This window comes from Rana temporaria, chromosome 8 (genome assembly GCF_905171775.1).
Source record: "Rana temporaria chromosome 8, aRanTem1.1, whole genome shotgun sequence".
NCBI classification, from domain to species: Eukaryota; Metazoa; Chordata; class Amphibia; order Anura; family Ranidae; genus Rana; species Rana temporaria.
This window is the reverse complement of record NC_053496.1, coordinates 159350748-159373768: the sequence shown is the minus strand read 5'-3', so window position 1 is coordinate 159373768 and position 23021 is coordinate 159350748. Positions and strand designations below refer to the sequence as shown.

General features: G+C 43.9%; 1 protein-coding gene across 1 annotated transcript in view; it reads right to left on the bottom strand.

The window, feature by feature from the left end:
- The window catches only part of ZDHHC5 (zinc finger DHHC-type palmitoyltransferase 5), a 99461-nt gene that overhangs the window by 37776 nt on the left and 38664 nt on the right, over nucleotides 1-23021 (bottom strand). Inside the window, exons 3-7 of the mRNA XM_040321022.1 lie at nucleotides 12566-12687; nucleotides 9602-9759; nucleotides 8391-8563; nucleotides 4805-4907; nucleotides 2519-2610 (exon numbers count right to left, since the gene is read on the bottom strand). Of these exons, the coding sequence (XP_040176956.1) occupies nucleotides 2519-2610; nucleotides 4805-4907; nucleotides 8391-8563; nucleotides 9602-9759; nucleotides 12566-12687 (648 nt within the window). The remainder of the gene's footprint in view (nucleotides 1-2518; nucleotides 2611-4804; nucleotides 4908-8390; nucleotides 8564-9601; nucleotides 9760-12565; nucleotides 12688-23021) is intronic.

Genomic DNA, 23021 nt, shown 5'->3' with positions numbered 1-23021 from the left:
GCGATGACGTCACTTCCATGCATGCACATGGGAGCCGCCGTTTATGGCACAGGCTCTGAAGTCAGGTGTTTCGTCAGATTAGGTGACCCGTCAGATTTTTTTAACGGCAGTGATGGTGCGTTGCGGCCATCTTGGTAAACCCTGCACTCGTCCGCAGTAAGCCCACTGCAGCAGACATCTTTTTACACCCACCAGAGTCTTACATTTCACACTTATTTTTACCAGTAAACTGAGCTTATATAGTATTCAGAAATTCGTCAGACTGTTTTGATGTTGAATTTTAAAAGCAGCGGCAAGCCTGCTGATCTCACAGAACACCACTGCTTTTACATCAAAAAAGTCTGACGGATTTTTAAAAACTGTATTTCACTATACGAGTCGAGTTTACTGGTAAAAATAAAGTGTAAAATGCAAGACTTGGGTGGGTGTAAAAAGATGTCCGCTTGCCACCTTCTGACCATAGGCTTACTGCAGACGAGTGCAGGGTGTACCAAGATGGTCGTGCCGGAACATCATTTCTGTTACAAAATTTGACGGGTCGCCTAATCCGACGAAACACCGGACCTTCAGAGCGCATGCGCCGGTGACGTCATTGACTGCATGCACTCTGAATATCTGCTGAACAGTTCAAGTTTAGTAGCCATTCACAGCACCTACAGGAAAACCTTATTATAGGCTTATTATAGGCTTACCTGTAGGCACAAGTGGTACTACCACTAACATTTTCACAGTATTCTGAACTGTATTTAATTATCACAGATATTACGAAACATGCCCCCAGTCAGATTTTATTTTTCTTTATTAAGAAGTAACAAACCTAACACTCACCTTTAATCCAGGCCTGTCACCTGCAGCACCTCTTTTCCACCATATAAATAGATTTTAACCACTTAACGCCCACCTATTTACGTCCACAGAATGGCACGTACAGGCAGATGGGCGTATATATACGTCCCTGCTTTCTAGCGGGTGGGGGGTCCGATCGGGACACCCCCCCCCCCCGCTGCGTGCGGCTTAACTCGGGGAGCGATCCGGGACGAGGGCGCGGCTATTCGTTTATAGCCGCTCCGTCGCGATCGCTCCCCGGAGCTGAAGAACGGGGAGAGCCGTATGTAAACACGTGCTTCACTGTGGCGGCGTATCGATCGAGTGATCCCTTTTATAGGGAGACTCGATCGATGACGTCAGTCCTACAGCCACACCCCCCTACAGTAGTAAACACACACTAGGTGAACCCCAACTCCTACAGCGCCCCCTGTGGTTAACTCCCAAACTGCAACTGTAATTTTCACAATAAACAATGCAATTTAAATGCATTTTTTGCTGTGAAAATGACAATGGTCCCAAAAATGTGTCAAAATTGTCCGAAGTGTCCGCCATAATGTTGCAGTCACGAAAAAAAAAACGCTGATCACCGCCAATAGTAGTAAAAAAAAATAATAATTATTATTAAAAATGCAATAAAACTATCCCCTATTTTGTAAACGCTATAAATTTTGCAAACCAATCAATAAACACTTATTGCGATTTTTTTTACCAAAAATAGGTAGAAGAATACGTATCGGCCTAAACTGAGGAAAAAATTCATTTATGTTTTTGGGGGATATTTATTATAGCAAAAAGTAAAAAAAATTGCATTTTTTTCAAAATTGTCGCTATATTTTTGTTTATAGCGCAAAAAATAAAAACCGCAGAGGTGATCAAATACCACCAAAAGAAAGCTCTATTTGTGGGGAAAAAAGGACGCCAATTTTGTTTGGGAGCCACGTCGCACGACCGCGCAATTGTCTGTTAAAGCGACGCATTGCCGAATCGCAAAACCTGGCCTGGGCATTTAGCTGCCTAAAGGTCCGGGGCTTAAGTGGTTAAGGTAATTATCCCTCCAGCCCACTAAGGTGTTAAACTCTGCTGGTCAATTAGAGTGAAAATGGGCACCTACAATAAATGTGTTAAACGCCATACTAGGATGGTACCGATACCGAGCATTTGTACTGGTGCAAATGCTCCTGATGCTTCACCTGATACTTGTACAGTCGGCGGTGATCAGTGCGGTGGGGGAGTTACAAGCACCGATCACCGCTGTATAGATTTAAAAGTCGCTTCTCCGCTTGTAAAAAAAATCAAATAAATACCATACATACATAAAAAAACTGTAAAAAATTAAACTACTGACACATGTGCCACGGTCACAGGAGATTAAAAATCGGTAGAGTAATCGGTATTGGCGAGTACTTAAAAAAAGTATCGGTACTTGTCCTACAAGTGATATCGGGACAACCCTACACCATACCATACTGCAATCACATGTATTGGCCCATGTTCCACGCAGAGGTAAATCCTACAGTATACTGCAACCACCGGTACAGATACAAGTCCCACACACAGGTAAACAGTACAGTATACTACAACAGCAATGGGGTAAACCCTACCCTCTATTGATACAATTATCAACCATTAATAATCCATACAGTATATTGGGACTGCCTGTACTGGTACACATAAATAACAAAAAACATACCTGGGTGGGGACGAGCTACACAAAACATGGCCAACGTTTTGACAGCACCCATTACTAAATGGATTCACTCCACCACGGAACTTTCCAGTGACCTAGAAGAGAGAAAAAATAAATAAAGTGATGACAAAAAGAAATGTATCGTGTGTATAATGCATCTGTGAGCTAGGTGTAAAATACTACTATTCAAAAACAGAATCGCAAACGGATGGACATGGAATCACCGAGTCCAAAGTTTATTTCCCTCTACTAAAGCCTGGTACACACTAATAGTTGAGCCACAGTCGGAGCCACTGTACCAACAATCCGACGTTGGTACAGCAATCTCCCCCCACTGACACTCTGGTCAGCTGCTGGTTTTCCAGCATGCTCGTCCAACAGGAGCTTCCATCGGACCGGCTGACTTAAACACCAGCCGAATGTTGGGCATTTATTGAACCGGCCGATGCCTCCCAACATTCGGCCTGTGTGTACTAATTATATATACACACATATACACATACACACACTATATATATATATATATATATATATATATATATATATATATATATATATATACACACACACACACACACACACACACACACACACACACACACACACACACACACACACACACACACACACACATATATATATATATATATACACACACACACACATATATATACATATATACATACATATACACACACACACACACACACACACACACTATAGAGATAGACATATATGATTAATCACTAAAAAAAACATTATCGTGATTTAACCCCCCCCCCCCCCCCCCCCCCCCCTCACGATCATAATACATAGCATTTCCCTGATTCATGTTAAACAAGTGCAGAGTCTTCTCTGCTCAGAGGTGTCAACAAGAAAAAAAAAAACCCTCCTCAGCTGGCAAATATTTATCAACAGCGATAAGGAGAAACAATGCTTTTCTTGGTTATTTTAGATCAAATGAATGAACTTCGGTCTGTTAATGAGGTCAGTTTAACCACTTAAGGATTAAACCTTTTTCCGACACTTGCTGCTTACAAGTTAAAATCAGTATTTTTTCCTAGAAAATTACTTGGAACCCCCAAACACATATACACACAATTTTTTTTTTTTTTAAATGTGATAGATGTTACGCCGTGAGAAACGCAAACTTTATTCTAAGCAAATAAAATTGTGATTCTTATTTTATCCAGAATTATGCAGATAGAGAATTTATAATATACTGTATATTAAATAGAAGATAAACTGTGCCCGCATTATACGCAGGGGGCTGTGGAAAGTTTTTTTCCTGAAACTTCCCTCTGCATTCACACCTCCGCGACAAGATACGCTGCGTACGCAGCGTATTTTGCCGCGAGTGTGTAACTTTTTTTTTTTTTTTTCACAAAGCCTTCCCATTGCTTTGTATGGCCGAACGCCAATGCCGCCTGAAAAAAAGGGTCCGGGACTTTTTTTCAGGCGACAGGCGTATGGCGTCTATGAGATGTGAACCATCTCCATAGACAGCAATGGGAATTCTCCCCTCTAGCGGCACAACTGTCCGGCGTCGGCGTTTTGTCGCCTAGATGTGAATGGGCTCTTAGACCGTAGCCTGAAGCTATAAAACGCTAGAGGGGAAAAAATCCATTATTCTCCATGGAGACGGTTCACATCTCCACTCCAAAAAGCCTGAAGCCGAACGCCTGAAGCTCAAACAAGTTCTGGACCCTTTTTTGTCTTGCGAATCGGGCCAATTTGGGCATTTTTGACCGTTTGTATTCCCATAGAAACAAATGGAAACGCTCGATTCAAAAGTCTAGCGCGACAACGAGCATTTTGTCGCTTTAGTCTGTTCTGTGAAATAGAATATTGACCCAGGAAGAAGATAAAAAAAAAAAAAAAAATCTACATACATAGCAACAAATAATGAAAGAGATGTGCATTTTTCCTATTGGCTAAAATAAAAAACAATGAAGTTCAAAAACATCGGACAACGCTGTATGCAAACGCGCAAAATGCTGGGAAAACGTCCGAAAACGCTACGCTCAGGTGTGAATGCGGCCTTAAAGTTAGGGTGAGTGTAATACACCAATATGAGATAGAGAATATATATATATATTATATATGCACATTGCACACATACATATTTTTATATTCTGACCAGACCAAATTGGCCATACATTGCATATGCCCTGTGCTTGTGGCCTATGTTCTCAATTATAGAAGTATTATAGAGTAAATTGGCACTGCATGAATAAGAGGAATGTAGTGCTGGAAAGTACAGCAATATAAAATTAGAAAGCACTGCACCTGCTCGTTAGTAGTGCGACCTCGGGACACCAAGACAATGTGAAATCCTGTAAGTCCTGCAACCGGGAAGAAAAACAAGCCAGCCACACACATCACTGAAATACTGTGCTCAAGTTAAGGTACACAACTGATGAATGGCAGAAATACCGTCATACTAGAGTTTAAGGCCGGATTCACACCTATGCGAATTGGTTGCGGCTTAAACCGCATCCAAATCGCATAACATTATAAAATAAATTGTTTTCAATGAGGCTGGTTCACATATGTGCGATGCATTCGCACTGCGCATTGCCGAAAAACGTGTGCGTTTTCTAGGCATTGCGGTGCGGCTCAGGTGCGAATTCAGGCCCATTATCTTCTATGGGCACGCAGCCGATTCGCAGATGTGTTCATTTCTCTTCAGGATTTGTCTCATTCACCTCAATACACTTCCCCCCTCCCCCTCCCCCTCCCCTCTCCCAGGTCTCCAAATTCGCATGTAAAACGGAGCTGATCTGCTGAACAGTTCCCTTATCTCTCTGCAGAGATGAGAGCTGAAGTTCGCACCTCACAAGTGTGAATCCCGCCTAAAGCCCAACCCTTCTATCAGCAGGGAGCATCAGCTTTAGATCCGACTCAGCAGGGGGCTATGGACCTCTGTAGAGAGTTCACTGCTTCCACACAGAGCAAGAGTCCTTCTCAGTAGCATGCAGGCAGTAAACAGGCTTTTCAACTTAAAGCGGGGGTTCACCCTATATAAAAAAAAAAAATATTTTTTTTTCCTCTAGCATTAAATTAGGCATAGTAGCGCGAGCTACAGTATGCCTGTCTGTATTTTTTTATCCCCGTACTCACTGTGCTATTGTACATTGAAGATTTCGGGGAATGGGCGTTCCTATGGTGAGAGAAGGTGATTGACGGCCGGCCCTGGCACGTCACGCTTCTCCGGAAATAGCCGAAATAGGCTTGGCTCTTCACGGCGCCTGCGCATAGCCTGTGCGCAGGCGCCGTGAAGAGCCGAGACCTACTCCGAATGTCTTCGGGGAGCGTGACGTGCCAGAGCCGGCCGTCAATCATCCTCCCTCTCCATAGGAACGCCCATTCCCCGCGGCAGACGGGATCTTCAATGTACAATAGCACAGTGAGTACGGGGATAAAAAAATACAGACAGGCATACTGTAGCTCGCGCTACGATGCCGAATTTAATGCTATACTGTTGTTAAGGAGGGTGAACCACCGCTTTAAGCTGCAGCTGCTTGTTAATCAAAAAGCTAACCCCCACATGTTACCAGCTGACAGTACAATCTCTTTTAGGTCTTCCAACAGCTATATGGTGCAGGTGCCTGCTTGTCTGCATATAGATTGCAGAGACAGTTTAGATAGGCCCTCATATTACATAAACTGTACACAGACTGAGCAGCGAGACGGTCAACCGTATTGTAAGTTAAGGCTTCATACACATGGCTGAAAATTGCTGTAGTGTACAAAACGGCTGTATTTTCTGTGCCCAGAGTGACGATTGCAGTGCACAGTAGCAGACAGTATAGATCAGGGATATGCAATTAGCGGACCTCCAGCTGTTGCAGAACTACAACCCCCATGAGGCATAGCAAGGCTCTGACAGCCACAAGCATAACACCCAGAGGCAGAGGCATGATGGGACTTGTAGTTTTGCAACAGCTGGAGGTCCGCTAATTGCTTATCACTGGTATAGATCAATAGCAGATGAAGACGCTCTGAATTAGGGGAGGCGAAAACAGCTCTGTACACATGCAGCCACTTCATCTATATACTGCATCTGTCACATAGAATATATGGCCGTATTGTATTTTATACAGCCTTTTGGGGCCATGTGCATGTAGTCTAAAGCTGGATATACACTGACTGAAATTTAGTCTTATTGGTACCTCTTGGCCCTTACATCGTAACATGGCTGGTTATACTGCTTTTGTTGAAAAAGTTCATACTGTATTTATTGGCATACAACATGCACTTTTTTCCCCCTGGAAATACAGTAATTTTTTTTTTTTTTTTTTACCGATGGGTGGCACCGGGTGCCACCCATTGGGGGAGGGTGTCAGGCCAGTTGCCCCACCTCTCCTGGCCCTGGGACAGCACTGTCTTACAGTAAAGAAAACTTTACTGCCAGTCCTTTCTCATACACTGCTTCTTCTGTGCCACCCTCAATGTAAATGGAAGCCTCTAAATACCACAATGCCACTCTTTCTGGACACTCTCCTCCTGCTCTGCCTCCCCGAGTGTAGCATTTGATTGGAGGAGAGCGGTCATGTGACCGTCAATGAAACAGCAGAGGCGAGCAGTCACATGACCGGGTCCAGGAAAGAGCGGTGTTAATTGAGGTTTTTAGAAGCTTCGATTTACGACAGTGACACAGGAGGAGCAGTGTATGAGAAGAGGCCGACAGTGATGTTTTCTTAACTTTAGAGTAGACTGGGGGTCTCCTGGGAGTGCAGGGAGCTTTAAAATGAATGGGAGTCCGTGCCCCCCGTGCAGGGAGTCCGTGCCCCCCGTGCAGGGAGTCCGTGCCCCCCGTGCAGGGAGTCCGTGCCCCCCGTGCAGGGAGTCCGTGCCCCCCGTGCAGGGAGTCCGTGCCCCCCGTGCAGGGAGTCCGTGCCCCCCGTGCAGGGAGTCCGTGCCCCCCGTGCAGGGAGTCCGTGCCCCCCGTGCAGGGAGTCCGTGCCCCCCGTGCAGGGAGTCCGTGCCCCCCGTGCAGGGAGTCCGTGCCCCCCGTGCAGGGAGTCCGTGCCCCCCGTGCAGGGAGCGGTGGAATTTTTTTTCCTAAAACGTCCTTCTTAAAGTTAGGGTGCATGTTATACTCCGATAAATACGGTAATTGATGATTTACTAAAACTGGAGAGTGCAAAATCTGGTGCATAGAAACCAATCAGCTTCCATTTTTTTTTTGGACAAAGCTTAAAGCGGGGGTTCACCCAAAAATAAACTTTTTAACATTAGCTACATCCCTCCAGCATACTGCCAACATCTGCAGTATGCTGTTTTTTTTTTTGTACTTATCGTTATACGAGCCCTTGTTATCCGGCTCCGAGCGGAGGATTACTTCCGGGTATAGGCGTTCCTAAGCGAAGAGGCGTTGATTGACAGGCTGCTAAAGCGCGTCACGCCTTCCGAAAATACTCAAAGTCACACTCGGGTGTTTACGGCGCCTGCGCAGTCAGCTCTACACGGCAGGCGCCGTAAACGCCCGGCCGTCACTTCGGATATTTTCGGCAGGCGTGACGCGCCTTAGCCGCCGTTAATCAACTCCTCTTCGCTTAGAAACGCCCATTCCCCGCAGGATTCCCCGCTCGGAGCCGGATAACAAGGGCTCATATAACGATAAGTACAAGAAAAAGAAAAAAAAACAGCATACCGCACATGTTAGCAGTATGCTGGAGCCAATGTCAAAAAGTGGATTTTTCCACTTTGAACCTCCGCTTTAATTGAATAAGCTGATGTTAGACGCCGATTGGCTACCGTGCACAGCTGCACCAGATTTTGCACTCTCCAGTTGTAGTAAAATCTACCCCATAGAACGTATGGGGATTTTCTACACTACAAATACCGAGCAGACCATTATAAAGGATACGTCACAATTGCTGGGATGTCTCTGAGTTGGTCTGAATGCCCCAATGTGTAGAAAAGGCCACAGATGAAGACGCTCATTATGTGCAATGTGAGGGACACAAGGAAAAGGAAGAAGTAGCGATAGTTCCTGCGTCCAATGCAGTTATTCACCCATGGACAGTGGTGATCAAACTCCTAGAAGGATAAACAATAAAGAACGTGATTAGAAAAGAACAGACACACTGAAATGGCAAAAAAAATAATAAAAAGCTCTGGCTACCAAAAAAAAAGTTTGCTTTAAGACTGAATCATTCATTGGCTTCTTATATCCCTTTCTAGGTCAAAGCAGCTCACAATCTCCAACACAAAGGAAAGAACAGAGTTCATGGCCCCGCCCCCTTTTCACAGCACTCACAATGTACTGATGGAGAACATGGTCCCGATTTCATCACATTAGTCTGCTAACCACTAAAAAAAAAAAGACCACCCAGTGATTTACTAAAACTCGAGCACTCAAAATCCAATGTAGCTGTGCACGGTAGCCAACCAGCTTCCAACTTCAGCTTGTTCAATTAAGTTTTGAAAATAAAACCAGGAAGCCGATTGGTTTCTATTCCGTTTACACACAGATCTCCCCGTTCAGCTGAACTCGCACAAATTCTAACCTGCTTTCAGGGTGAATCTGGGCTAAAGGGGGCTGAATACAAATCCACGCCACATTTTTCATATATTTATTTGTACAAAAAAAATTGAAAATTCTTCCACTTCACAATAATGTGCCACTTTGTGTTGGTCCATCACATAAGGTCCCAATAAAATACATTTATGTTTTTCTTTGTAACATGACAAACTTTCAAGGGGTATGAATACTTTTTTTTTTTTTTAAAGGGCACTGTATATACTAATGGGGTTGTCCCTTACAGCAAGAATTAGGACAAACAGCCAAAAACAAAAAGATGTTCATTTCCCCCCTTGCAAGGTCTGGTTCCATTTTCTGGCCCAAACATCACTATTGTGTCCTTTAGACATTTAGAGGCCAGCTAAAGGAATCTGAGAGCAAAGACAAGCGCAAATGCCTGCTGGAAAGGGGTTTATTTTTTTTCTGCGGTGACAGGGTCACTTTATAAACAGAACACTTCTATACATTACTTTTGTCTGGCAATCATGACTTGAATTATCACAAACATAATGAAGAAATAAACACAGTGCGATATCTACAACTCTACAACTCACCTCCACACAGTTGTCGCAAACACTGCAGTGAGAACAGCGAGGAGGTCTGTAAAAGCGGCAGGTTGAACACCACTTCATGCGGACCTGGACGCCCCTCACTTCCACCGTCTTATATAAGGGAGCCCGGAAGTCGTCCTCTTTATCTTCATCCTCTTCAGCTGGGGTAGAACAGAGTTGATGAAAATTCTCATAAGGATCCATTTCAAGAACAGACAGCCTCATAATTCAAAATTGAACGTCTTCGCTAGCTTGCATTAAATCAGCTCTGTCATCTCCCTAAACATTTGCTCGAAGCAGATCCTTGCAAAGATACAGTATTCTAAGCCAGGGGTTGACAAATTTGCTTGGAATCTAGGAGCCAGCTAAAAAAGTTAGGAGCCAGAAAACGCACCCAGTCCCAACGAGCTTGCGCGCAGAAGCGAACACATACGTGAGCAGCGCCCGCATATGTAAACGGTGTTTAAACCACACATGTGAGGTATCGCCGTGATTGGTAGAGTGAGAGCAATAATTCTAGCCCTAGACCTCCTCTGTAACTCAAAACATGCAACCTGTAGATTTTTTTAAACGTCGCCTATGGAGATTTTAAAGGGTAAAAGTTTGTCGGCATTCCACGAGCGGACGTAATTTTGAAGCGTGACATGTTGGGTATCAATTTACTCGGCGTAACATGATCTTTCATAATATTAAAAAAAATGGGGATAACTTTACTGTTGTCTTATTTTTTAATTAAAAAAAATGTCCCCGAAAAAGTACGCTTGCAAGACCGCTGCGCAAATACGGCGTGACAGAAAGTATTGCAACGATCGCCATTTTATTCTCTAGGGTGTTAGGATAAAAAATATATATAATGTTTGGGGGTTCTAATTAGAGGGAAGAAGATGGCAGTGAAAATAGTGAAAAATTACATTAGAATTGCTGTTTAACTTGTAATGTTTAACTTGTAATACCAACGGCCACCACCAGATGGCGCCAGCTTACACATCTGGTGATAACTTGTAATACCAACGGCTCACCACCAGATGGCCCCCCCTTCCAAGCCAAGTCGCCATGACCCTATTTCTAGTCGCCATGGCGACCGGGATTTGTCGAGCCCTGTTCTAAGCTTTCCAGCAGCCCTGTGGCTTTCGACAAACTCCAGAATTCAAACACTTCACCTAACGTTGGACGCAGGGCTGTGGAGTCGGAGGAAATTTTGGGTACCTGGAGTCGGAATCGGAGTCTGCAAACAATGCACCGACTCCGACTCCTACTAAATTTAGATTGTCGGAACATTTAGGAGTCAAAACATTTATCTACCGACTCCACAGCCCTGGTTGGACGCGTTTGTGACATGCTATGGATCCATCCTTTAGCCTCCACTACACTGGCATCCAACAATCCCAGAAATGTCAAATACTGGCGATACCCAAGGAAGCTGAAACACTGCAATACAGTGAAGGTCCGAGACATGGGTCATCAGAGGGGCGAGAATAACACTACTTCTTTTGCAAGGAACTGCTTCAAGGTGACGGCACATTCACAATAAAACAACTCCCTTACATGTTATACTTTGCCCAATAACTGATAAAGGTACTAAGGGCTTAAAGTGATTGTAAGGCAGGGATCCTCAAACTACAGCCCTCCAGCTGTTGCAGAACTACAAATCCCATGAGGCATTGAAAAACTCTGACATTCACAGACATGACTAGGCATGATGGGAATTGTAGTTCCTGAACAACTGGAGGGCCGTAGTTTGAAGACCCATGTTGTAAGTGATGTATAAAAAATAACAAACATGTTATACTTACCCACTCTGTTGCAGTATATTTGCACAGAGCAGCCCAAATACTCCTCTTCTTGGGTCCCTCTTCTGTGATCCTGGCCCTTCCCTCCTGTTCAGTACCCCCACAGCAAACAGCTTCCAATGGAGCACCCAAGCTCACAGTTCCGTGTGTAACATTCAGACACAGAGCCCAGCCCCCTCTCTCCTCTGATTGGCTAGCTGACAGAGCAGCCAGAGCCAATAGCGCCACTGCTGTGTTTCAGCCAACCAGGAAGGAGAATCTGGACGACTGAGACACTCGTGGACATCGATGGACAGAGAGGGACCTCAGTAAGTGTTAGGGCGGCTAAAGGGGGCTGCTGCACACAGAAGACTTTATCTGTAAAGCATTTGTTAACCTAAAAAAAAAAATATATATATATATATATATATATATATATATAAAGATCCTGTTCCTTAAAATACATGTTATACAGCACAGTGCTTGTGCTGTGCAATTGGGTCCCCGTCAACTGATCACACCTGAAATACCTGGCTGGTCCTGCCTGGCTATGCCTTCCCCCCTGTAAACTGACTACAGTGTAACATGGCTACTGAGCCCCGACACCGTAGTCAAATTACGTGCCTCCATCATCCGCTGTGTCCTCTGCGCTCCCTGCCCGTCACCTCCATGTCTGTGCCCGCCCCCTCTGCTCCGGCTGCTCTAATTACTACTAATTTCTCACACGATCCTCTCTGGTTATGTATGCAATGTCCCCCTGTGATTGTGCTTTATAAAAATAATGCAATACATACCTGGCTTTCAAAGCGCTGATCTGACCTGCCTCCTCTCTCCTCTCTCGCATGACAGATGCAGAAGGCGAGGCCGCATCTCTCCTCCCCTCCTGATGTCAGTGGGTGATCCTCGGCCCTGCCCACTGCAGCTGTCAGGCTTAGAGAGAAGAGAGGCGACGGGTCAGATCAGCGCTCTGTAAACAAAAAAGGTATATACTGCATTATTTTTATAAAGCACAATCACAGGGGAACATTACATACATAACCAGAGAGAATAGCGTAAAGTTACATTGGTGGGTTAACAAACACTTTAATGCACAGAATGCATTAAGATTAAAAAAAAAAAAAAAAAAACACCTTCTGCCTTTACAGTAAGATCAACCTTCAGACATTTTGTTTGTAGGCAGGAATAAAAAGGATCATACCTCTAGGGAAGATTCCGGGATCCATAAAAGTGGCCATGCTAAAATTGGCCAACACGAATAGAAACATGACAGCGTTATAAGCAGGAAGAGCTGGAGACACCTCTATACTGAGCCATGGGCATCTGTGGGGACAAAAGTAGACATAAATGAACTACAGTTTAAGAAAACACCAGTCAGTGAACATTTTACTACATCCATTTTGTCAGGTCTATTAAACAGCGGACTTGTTTGTGTACAAGTTTTTTTATTTTTTTTACACAAGAACAATACTGTTTTTTTTTTCTATTTCAGCTTTCCTTTTATTTTTTAGAATTCGTTTTCTTAAATTTTCTCTATTACATAGGAGAGCGTGTATTTGGATTATATCTTCTTACTTTAAAAAGTGTCGGCTGTCTAGATAAAGAGAGAAATTAGCACTGCGTTTCTATAGAATTTGGGGCACAGGGATAAAAATTGTTGAGCATTGAGCGGTAGCGCACAATTTTTTTGGGGTTATGCTGTAAAAGTATTCATCGACCATGGATTATAGGCCTGTACCCTCAAGTTGCCCCTGGGCACCCCCTATATAATAGAAAGGGAAAAAAAAAAAATCACGCTACCCCTTAACCAGGTGAAAACTTAAATCAAAAAAATCACCAAATTAAGAATGTCAAAAGAACAAAGTTGATAATATACGCATATGTAACTGATGACATAATATCATATCAATGATGACATAATATATCAATAATGTATCAACATTAAATTAAAAAAAAAAAAAAAATTAATGTAATTTAATGTCGATACATTATTGATATGATATTATGTCATCAGTTACATATCCGTATATTATCAACTTTGTTCTTTTGACATTCTTAAAGCGGTGGTTCACCCTAATGAAACATTTTTTTTTTAATATAGCATTAAATTAGGCATAGTAGCGCGAGCTACCGTATGCCTGTATTGATTTTTTTAGCCCGGTACTCACTGTGCAATCCTCTATAGAAGATTCCGACTCCTCGCGGGGAATGGGCGTTCCTATCAAGAGGGAGGATGATTGACGGCCGGCTATGGCACGTCACGCTTCTCCGGAAATAGCCGAAATAGGACTTGGCGCTTCACGGCGCCTGCGCATAGTCTGTGCGCAGGCGCCGTATAGCGCCGTGAAGAGCCAAGACCTGTTCCGGCTGTCTTCGGGGAGCGTGACGTGCCATAGCCGGCCGTCAATCATCCTCCCTCTTGATAGGAACGCCCATTCCCCGCGAGGAGTCGGAATCTTCTATAGAGGATTGCACAGTGAGTACCGGGCTAAAAAAATCAATACAGGCATACTGTAGCTCGCGCTACTATGCCTAATTTAATGCTCAAATGTTGTTAGTGTGGGTGAACCACCGCTTTAATTTGGTGATTTTTTTTATTTAAGTTTTCACCTGGTTAAGGGGTAGCGTGATTTTTTTCCTTTCTATTATTTTGTTCTTGTACCGATTGTTTACACGATAATCGCAGCTCCCAAATTGAACATACTGTAACTTATGTTACAGTTGTTTTTCCCTCTTTTTTAGTGTTTTTAGCACAGTTTCTTCCAATTTTTCCACCCTCCCTATATAACCATACCCTCCTCTAAGAGCCCTTTCACACGCGGACCATATGTCTGTTTTTCATCCATCCCTTTTCCGAAGAAAAACGGACATACATATATCCCTATGGGATTGCGAATGTCAGCGGATGAACATCCGCTGACATCCGATCTCATCCGTCTCCGCTATGTTCCGTTTCTGCAGACGGAGGAAAATCCTAATTTTTCCATCCGTCTGCGGATCGAATGTACAGGGACTGCCCTGTCATCTGCCGGCTCATCAGGGATCAACGGAGCGATCCCCGCTGAGCAAATGGCTGTTAAAGGAACTAATCCTCACGGGAACCGTACGCGTGAAAGGGTCCTAAGTCCTCAGTTTTGTAGCAAACAAAAGAAGTAGAGTAACCCACAAGTAGGAGAGGGTGGCCTGCATCTTATGGCCAAGATATAGGTAAAAATTACTCTTATCCTGATCGTACAGTACAGGATACAGGCTTCTTTCATAGACCCTTGGATATCCCCAAGCAATGAATAAGAAGGGTGGGAAACAACTAGACAAACAGAACTATGCAAGCAGGTCCAACTGTAAGAGAGTCAACCTACCCAACTTCAGAATGCCAAAAGTAGGAAGCTTGAAGCCAAAAGTTACATTAAAGTGGAGGTTCACCCATACCTTACACATTTTCCCCTTCGCTTCATGCTCGTTTTGTCTAGGGGAATCGGCTATTTGTTTTAAAATATGATCCGTATTTACCCGTTTACGAGATGCTTCTTCTCCGCCGCTTCCGGTTATGGGCTGCGGGACTGGGCGTTCCTTCTTGATTGACAGTCTTCCGAGAGGCTTCCCATGGTCGCATCCATCACGTCACGATTTTCCGAAAGAAGCCAAACGTCGGTGCGCTGGCGCAGTATAGAGCCGCACCGACTTTCGGCTTCTTTCGGCTACGAGTGACGCGATGGGATGCGACCGTCGGAAGCCTGTCGGAAGACTGTCAATCAAGAAGGAACGCCCGCTCCCGAAGATCCATACCCGGAAGCACTGTAGCGACTTTCCAGGAAGATAACATACATTTCTCAGGCAAACCTCTCCCTCCCTCCCCCTATCTCCCCTTCCCTCTCCCAGAGCTGATTGTTGTTTGATTGGCTACTGGAAAGTCTCCTGTCCTGGAGACGACTTCAAGTCGTGTTGTAAATCGCCCCAGATCGCCCTGTGGTTCATGCTCAAGTCGTGTCGGAGTCGCCTCTGAAAGTCGCGCTGGAAGTCGTGTCGCCCTAGTGTGAACCGACTCTTACAGTATTGAACTCTATTTTGGACCCCATTGAAACCAACAACTGAATCTACAGGTCGGAGATGCACCCCCCCCTTAGGAATGAGGGCACACCTTCATTTGGGGAAGACTTGGTTGGATTTGTAGACCAAGTTTTACATTGAATGGAAAGGTTTTGAATTTGAAGCCGAGTAGAGTGTTGGGGTGCTCTGCATTTTGAGAACCTTTCCTGCTATAAAATTTTTCATTACATTTCTCAAGTGCCTCAATAAAGATACTTTTTCCTCCCATCAGAACATTTGGGGTTAAAATATACAAAGTCGCATATTGTATAATTTTTCATATTCTTATATATTTGACATAAGGGAGGCCATTTTCTCTCTAAAGTTGAAATTAGTTCATAACTCATGATATGCTATGAACAATACTAAAGCCATTTTTGGTTTCTATTTGGTTTCTATTCTCTTCAAATTCACTATCTCTACAATGGCTGTCTCACAAGAAAACTTTTCAAAATTGTCGCTCTATTTTTGTTTAGAGCGCAAAAAAGGAGGTGATCAAATACCACCAAAAGAAAGCTCTATTCGTGAAAAAAAAAAAAAAAAAAAGGGATGCCAATTTTGTTTTGGAGTCACGTCGCACGACCCCGCAATTGTCAATTAAAGCGACGCAGTGCCGAATCGCAAAAAGTGGCCTGGTCCTTTAGCTACAAAATGGTCCGGGGCTTAAGTGGTTAATGTGCACTGTATTTTAGTTAATAAATATATATATTTGAAGCAATCATTTGTGTCACTCGTCTTCAAAATAGCACGGATAAACAAACTTAAGATCTAGAACACGCAATCTGTGTTCTGCACTATAGAATTAGGATGATTTGTTTACATATAGCTAGACTCAGAGTTACGGCGGCGTATCAGTAGATACGCCGTCTTAACTCTGAATCTACACCGTCGTAAATTTAAGCGTATTCTGGAAACCAGATACGCTTAAATTAGGCTAAGATACGAGCGGCGTAAGTGTGCATATTTACGCTGGCCGCTAGGTGGCGCTTCCGTTGTTTTCCGCGTTGAATATGCAAATGAGCAAGATACGCCGATTCACGAACGTACGTGCGCTCGTCGCAATTAGTTACGTCGTTTATGTAAGAGATACGCCGCCGTAAAGATAAAGCTGCTCCCTAGGTTGCGCAGCCCATGCAAGGTATGGACGTCGGAACAAGCCTATCTTTTTACGTTGTTTGCGCAAGTCGTACGTGAATAGGGCTGGACGTAATTTACGTTCTCGTCGAAACGACGTACTTTGGAGCAATGCGCACACTGGGATATGTCCAGGACGGCTAATGCGCCGTTCGTTAAAAACGTCAATCACGTCGGGTCACGAGTCTATAACATAAAACACGCCCCCCTGTTTCTCATTTGAATTAGGCGCGCTTACGCCGGCCCATTTACGCTACGCCGCCGTAACTTAGGAGGCAAGCGCTTTGTGAATACAGCACTTGCCTCTCTGACTTACCGCGGCGTAGCGTATATGCGATACGCTACGCCGCCTCAAATTTAACCCCGTCTATCTGAATCTGGCTAATAGTCTTCATATTGTACAACGCGGGGCCTCTGTGTAAACTAAGGTAAATGGATATTTAATAGGTTTGAACAACCCGAATTACTAATTTTTACATGTTCTTCTTTCTGTGAATTTACTTAAAAACATTTCTGGGGATTTGTGATAAATGCAGTAGAAGGCTGCAATAAAACAGTTCAACATGTACTTAGGCTTAAGGAGTCTTAAAAAGGGAAAAATAACACCTTTTAATGGCTCATTAAAGGTCATGACACATATCTAAACAGTAAGAGGACATCAAAGAAATGTGCGTTTCTTGAGCAGCTTTTGTGAGCATGGTTATTGCATAATTAGAATTTATTTGCTAGTCCTTAAAAAAAATGTATCTCTGTTTTGTTTGCTTTAATCATCCTCCCGGCATAAAACTGGAGGGGGGAGGGGTGCATCCAAGGAAAACGTGTTTAAAAACAATCAACTGTATGTGTTCCGCTTCGTAATCCCAGATGTGCTAGTACAGTTTAAAAAAAAAAAAAAAAAAAAATTGGAAAAAATAAAATAAAAATGTCCCTCGGTTTAGGTGGCGATCTGCGATTTTTTTGTAGACCTGCGATATTGCAGCGGACACATCGGACACTTTTGACACAATTTTGGGACCATTCACATTTATACAGCGAACACTGCTATAGTAATGCACTAATTACTGTATAAATGTGACTGGCCGTGAAGGGGTTAACACTAGGGGGTGAGGAAGGGGTTAAATGTGAATCCTGGGTGTGTTTTAACTGTGTGGGGGGAGGGGGGTGAATGGGGGAGGTGACCGATGCTGTGTCTCTATGTACAAGGGACACAGATCAGTCTCCTCTCTCCCTGACAGCACGTGGAGCTCTGTGTTTACACGCAGAGCTCCACGTCCCTGCTGTCACTGCCGATCGTGGGTACCTGGCGGACATCACGGCCGCCAGGCACACGCATCGGCTTCCCAGCGATGCGCCGGGCACGTTGTTTCCCCGCTGCGCGCCCCCAGCGGCGCGCACGGGGAATGACAACAAGAGGACGTCCAAAGATGTCCACTCGGCACTTGAGAGCATCCATAGCGCGGATCCCAAGTGGTAAATAGACATGTGCATTTGTTTAAATGCATTTTCGTCCAAATTTCAGGTATTTTCGTTTTAACAAACCAACATGCAGAATCTGAAGTATCGAAAATAAAGCATTTTTTTTATGTTGATTCTTGTTGATACAACAGTTAGATATAGATAGAATACTCGACATGATGCTGACAACACTGATCTGTGTCCAAGGAACCTGCGGTCGAATGTGCCTAACCTAACTATTAGTCCAAGATTATTCTACATAGGAGAGGAAAGATTTGACATTATAGAGACCGTGTTGGGCTAGACCATTCGACATGAACGGCGAAGATTCGACGAAGCAGCGAAAAACATACAAACGTTGAATCTGTCATTGAAGGTTTATGGTGTCTGTCGAAAGTTCTAAGAAGATTTGACAAGCAGCTAAACTGTACGACGCCGCAATCGTACATTTCTGGTCAAATGCTCGGCCCATAGGCCAGTATTCGACAAATTCCGGGCGCCAGGTCGCCGTTGCGCCTAGAATTATCGACCTGGTGCCCACGGCAGAAGAGCTGGGGTGTCCTGTGAGCGTCGGCCGCGCATCCCCCCCACCCGCGATCTGGCCGTGCCGCAATGGCTGCCAATTGAGGCCGCGGCTTTGCAGCCTATGCTTCGAGGGGGCTGGAGTGAGGCGACCTGCCGGCCGGGATGGATAGAGGTCATGGAGCCGCCGTCAGCTGTGCGGGGTCGGGGATGATACAAGCAGAGAGCACAGATAGGCTGCAGGCGTTCCGCTTACGGCCACCTCTCGCCCCAGGGATTGGGGAATTCCTTTGAGGGGGCGGTGCCACCTACATCACTGCCCAAGGGGAGACACAGGAAAGGAGCTGGCTGGAGGCTGCAGAGTAAACACGGCAGACACGTGATCACACAGAGCGTGAACAGCAGGTTATGGTAAGAGAAGCCAAAAAGACTATAATTTAAAACCATAATTTATAGGATTGTTGCACTTATGGTTCACACTAGCACCACTGAGTTAGGGCACAGGCATATTGATATTGTTCACTTTGCAGCCACTGTGCCATCAAACGCAGCCACTGTGCCATGCTATCAAATGCAGCCACTGTGCCATGCCATCAATTTTTATATTGCTTTGTCGTTAAAAAAAAAAAAAAAAACACCTGGCTCCCAACTTTTTTAGCTGGCTCCTAGATTCCAAGCACATTTGTCAAGCCCTGCCATAGGCTATAGAAGAATTAGAATGCTGGTTGACTAGTAATAATAATTTATAAAATATAAATTACTTCTAGTGTCATACAACATTAGAATTCTTCTATAGCTTGTAGGCGGAACATTCGACCGGACATGTACGATTGCAGCATCGTACAGGTTAGCTTCTCCGTCGAATCTTCTTCGAACATTCGACAGACACCATAAGCCTTCAAATGACAGATTCGACCTTAATTCGGATTTTCGCACAAATGCATTTAATCAAACAAAATAAATAAAAAATTTCAGGAGTAACTAAATAAATGTATTTTTTCGGACGAAAACTAAAATTCCGAAACGAAATATTTCAGTGTGCACAGGTCTAGTGCTTAACCACTTGAGGACCGCCGCATAATGATATACGTTATACAAAATGGCACGGCTGGGCACAAGGGCGTACAAGTACGTCCCCTTTAAGAGCCCGGCCATGGTCCTCTTCTCAATGACCGTCCCCGCGGCAACAGCGGACCCGATTGCCGCCGGTGTCCAGCGATCGGGTCACAGAGAGGAAGCACGGGGAGAGGTAAGTGTCAACAAACCTCTCCCCGTGCTTCCTAGTGTGGCTGTCACTGATCGTCTGTTCCCTGTTTTGGGGGGACGATCCCCCCCCCCCAAAAAAAAAATTTTTTTTATTTAATTTATAAAAAGGACCGATCAGGTCGGAGCCACTGTGCTAAAAATACTAGAATTTATGTTCTTATTGCAATGTAAATAAATTGTTGCTATACCTACGAATCCAATCATGTACATGTTGAGATGTTACATCATGTTAAATGGTTTCTTTGCTGGCGCCATCTGGTGGTGAGCCGTTGGTATTACAAGTTATTACCACCAGATGTGTGAGCTGGCGCCATCAGGTGGTGGCCGTTGGTATTACAAGTTAAGCATTACAAGTTAAACAGCAATTCTAATGTCATTTTTCACTATTTTCACTGCCATCTTCTTCCCTCTAATTAGAACCCCCAAACATTATATATATTTTTTATCCTAACACCCTAGAGAATAAAATGGCGATCGTTGCAATACTTTGTCACGCCGTATTTGCGCAGCGGTCTTACAAGCGCACTTTGGGAAAAAATTACACTTTTTTTAATTAAAAAATAAGGACAACAGTAAAGTTATCCCCATTTTTTTTTTAAATTATGAAAGATAATGTTCCGCCGAGTAAATTCATACCCAACATGTCACGCTTCAAAATTGCATCCGCTCGTGGAATGCCGACAAACTTTTACCCTTTAAAATCTTCATAAGCGACGTTTAAAAAAATCTACAGGTTGCATGTTTTGAGTTACAGAGGAGGTCTAGGGCTAGAATTATTGCTCTCACTCTACCAATCGTGGCGATACCTCACGTGTGGTTTGAACACCGTTTACATATGCGGGCGCTGCTCACGTATGTGTTCGCTTCTGCGCGCAAGCTCGTCGGGACGGGGTGCGTTTTCTGGCTCCTAACTTTTTTAGCTGGCTCCTAGATTCCAAGCAAATTTGTCAAACCCTGGCTTAGGGAGAGCCTTGCCTACGACCGGGGACAAGCCTGGTGCACCGGGGCCAGAAACAACCCAGGAGGAAACCGGCCCTCCCACCGTCCTCTAATGCCACGTACACACGATTGAACTTTTCCTGATGAAAATTCCTATGTGAGCTTTTGGTCGGAAATTCCGACCGTATGTAGGCCCCATCAGACTTTTTCAAAAATTGAGAGCTGGCTCTCAATTTTTCCAAACGGCAAAAGTTCTTGTCGGAAATTTCGATTGTCTGTATGCAATTCCGACACGCAAAAAAACATGCATGCCTGGAATCAATTTGACGCATGCTCGGAATGATTGAACTTAATTTTTCTCGGCTCGTTGTAGTGTTGTATGTCAGTGCGTTCTTGACGGTCTGAATTTTGTTTGACCGTGTGTATGCAACACAAGTTTGAGACAAAATTCCGGATGAAAAAAAAAATCCACTCGATCGTGTGTACGCAGCATTATTATAGTTAAAACCAAGGGCCGCTCTATACAACATAATTATTTTTATAGTTATTGAAAATAATTAAATATGGCCAGAAAAGAAACTCAGAAAAAACTGCAGTGTTCCCCCACATTTGTGCTTAGGGGAGAAATGACCTCATATACTGGTGACAAGTGTAGAGCCCAATTACATTAGTGGTCAGCACCTTTACATTGGTGAGGTTACAGGAGAGGTTACTACGTTGCAGATAAAGGAGCTGTGTGTTAGTGGGCGTCCTGACTCTCCGGTAGTCCAAGGGAGGGGGGCGAGCATGACACTCCACACCAGGGAGAAAGCCTCGCATTACTGTGTGGAGTTACAGACAGAAGAACAGGAAGTGAGGATTTCTCAGAAGAAATAAGGACATTTAAAAGCAAAATGGAAGGATGAGGTAAGTGAAGGAGAACTGCTCTGAGGTAAGGGAAGCCATAAAAAAATAAATGTACCTTTACAACCCTTTTTAACATGGGAGTTCTTTGCCCCACCTACTCCTGGAATATTACAGTTGTTTTGATTGTATAGTGAGCAGCACATACATAGTCAGTATATAATTAGAAAAAAAACATTAAGCAAAAAAGGGGCTTTTAAAGCCGAAGACATACAGTCTCTTCTGCTATTACCTATGAGACTTAGACACCCCCCCCTGTTTAGCTCTGGCCTAAGAGAACTTTTCAAATAGTTACAAGTGTGAAGGCCAATGGTGGCTTAAAGTGGAGGTTCACCCAAAAACTTTTTTTTTTACCCTTAGATTGAGGCTCATTTTGTGAAGGGGAATCGGGTGTTTTTTTTTTACAATCAAAGCCGTACTTACCGTTTTAGAGAGCGATCTCCTCCGCCGCTTCTGGGTATGGGCTGCGGGACTGGGCGTTCCTATTTGATTGACAGTCTTCCAAAAGGGCTTCCGACGGTCGCATACATCGCGTCACGATTTTCCGAAAGTAGCCGAACGTCGGTGCGCAGGCGCAGTATAGAGCCGTTCGGCTTCTTTCGGCTACTCGTGACACGATGTATGCGACCGTCGGAAGCCTGTCAATCAAATAAGAATGCCCAGTCCCGAAGACCATACCCGGAAGCGACAGAGAAGATCTATCTCTAAAACGGTAAGTACTGCTTCGTTTTTAAAAAAAAAAACACCCAATTCCCCTAGACAAAACGAGCATCAATCTAATGTTAAAAAAAAAAATTCGGGTGAACTCCCGCTTTAATAATTTTCTTACTACTGTACGAGTTGTCTTCAAAGAAGACCAACTTAAAAAAGTTGGTGTTCGCATAATCCTGGCCTATGTGATTGTAAGCAAAGAGGAAAAAAACGTTTTTGACATTGTTCTGTCTCCTGGAATTATTAGTTTCTTCCCATCTGGTGCAGGTCATATGACCAAATGCCACAGTACTGATCATGTGACCTTCACAGAGGCTTGGTGATGTGAGGTTTAACCACTTAAGGACCTTGGCTGTTTTTCAGATTTGGCGTTTACAAGACTAAAACAGTTTTTTTGCTAAAAAATTACTTAAAACCCCCAAACATTATATATTTTTTTCTAACACCCTAGAGAATGAAATGGCGGTCATTGCAATACTTTTTGTCACACCGCATTTGCGCAGCGGTCTTACAAGCGCACTTTTTTTAGGAAAAAAATAAACTTTAAAAAAAAAAAAAAAAAAAACACAACAGTAAAGTTAGCCCAATTTTTTTATATATTGTGAAAGATAATGTTACGCTGAGTAAAATGATACCCAACA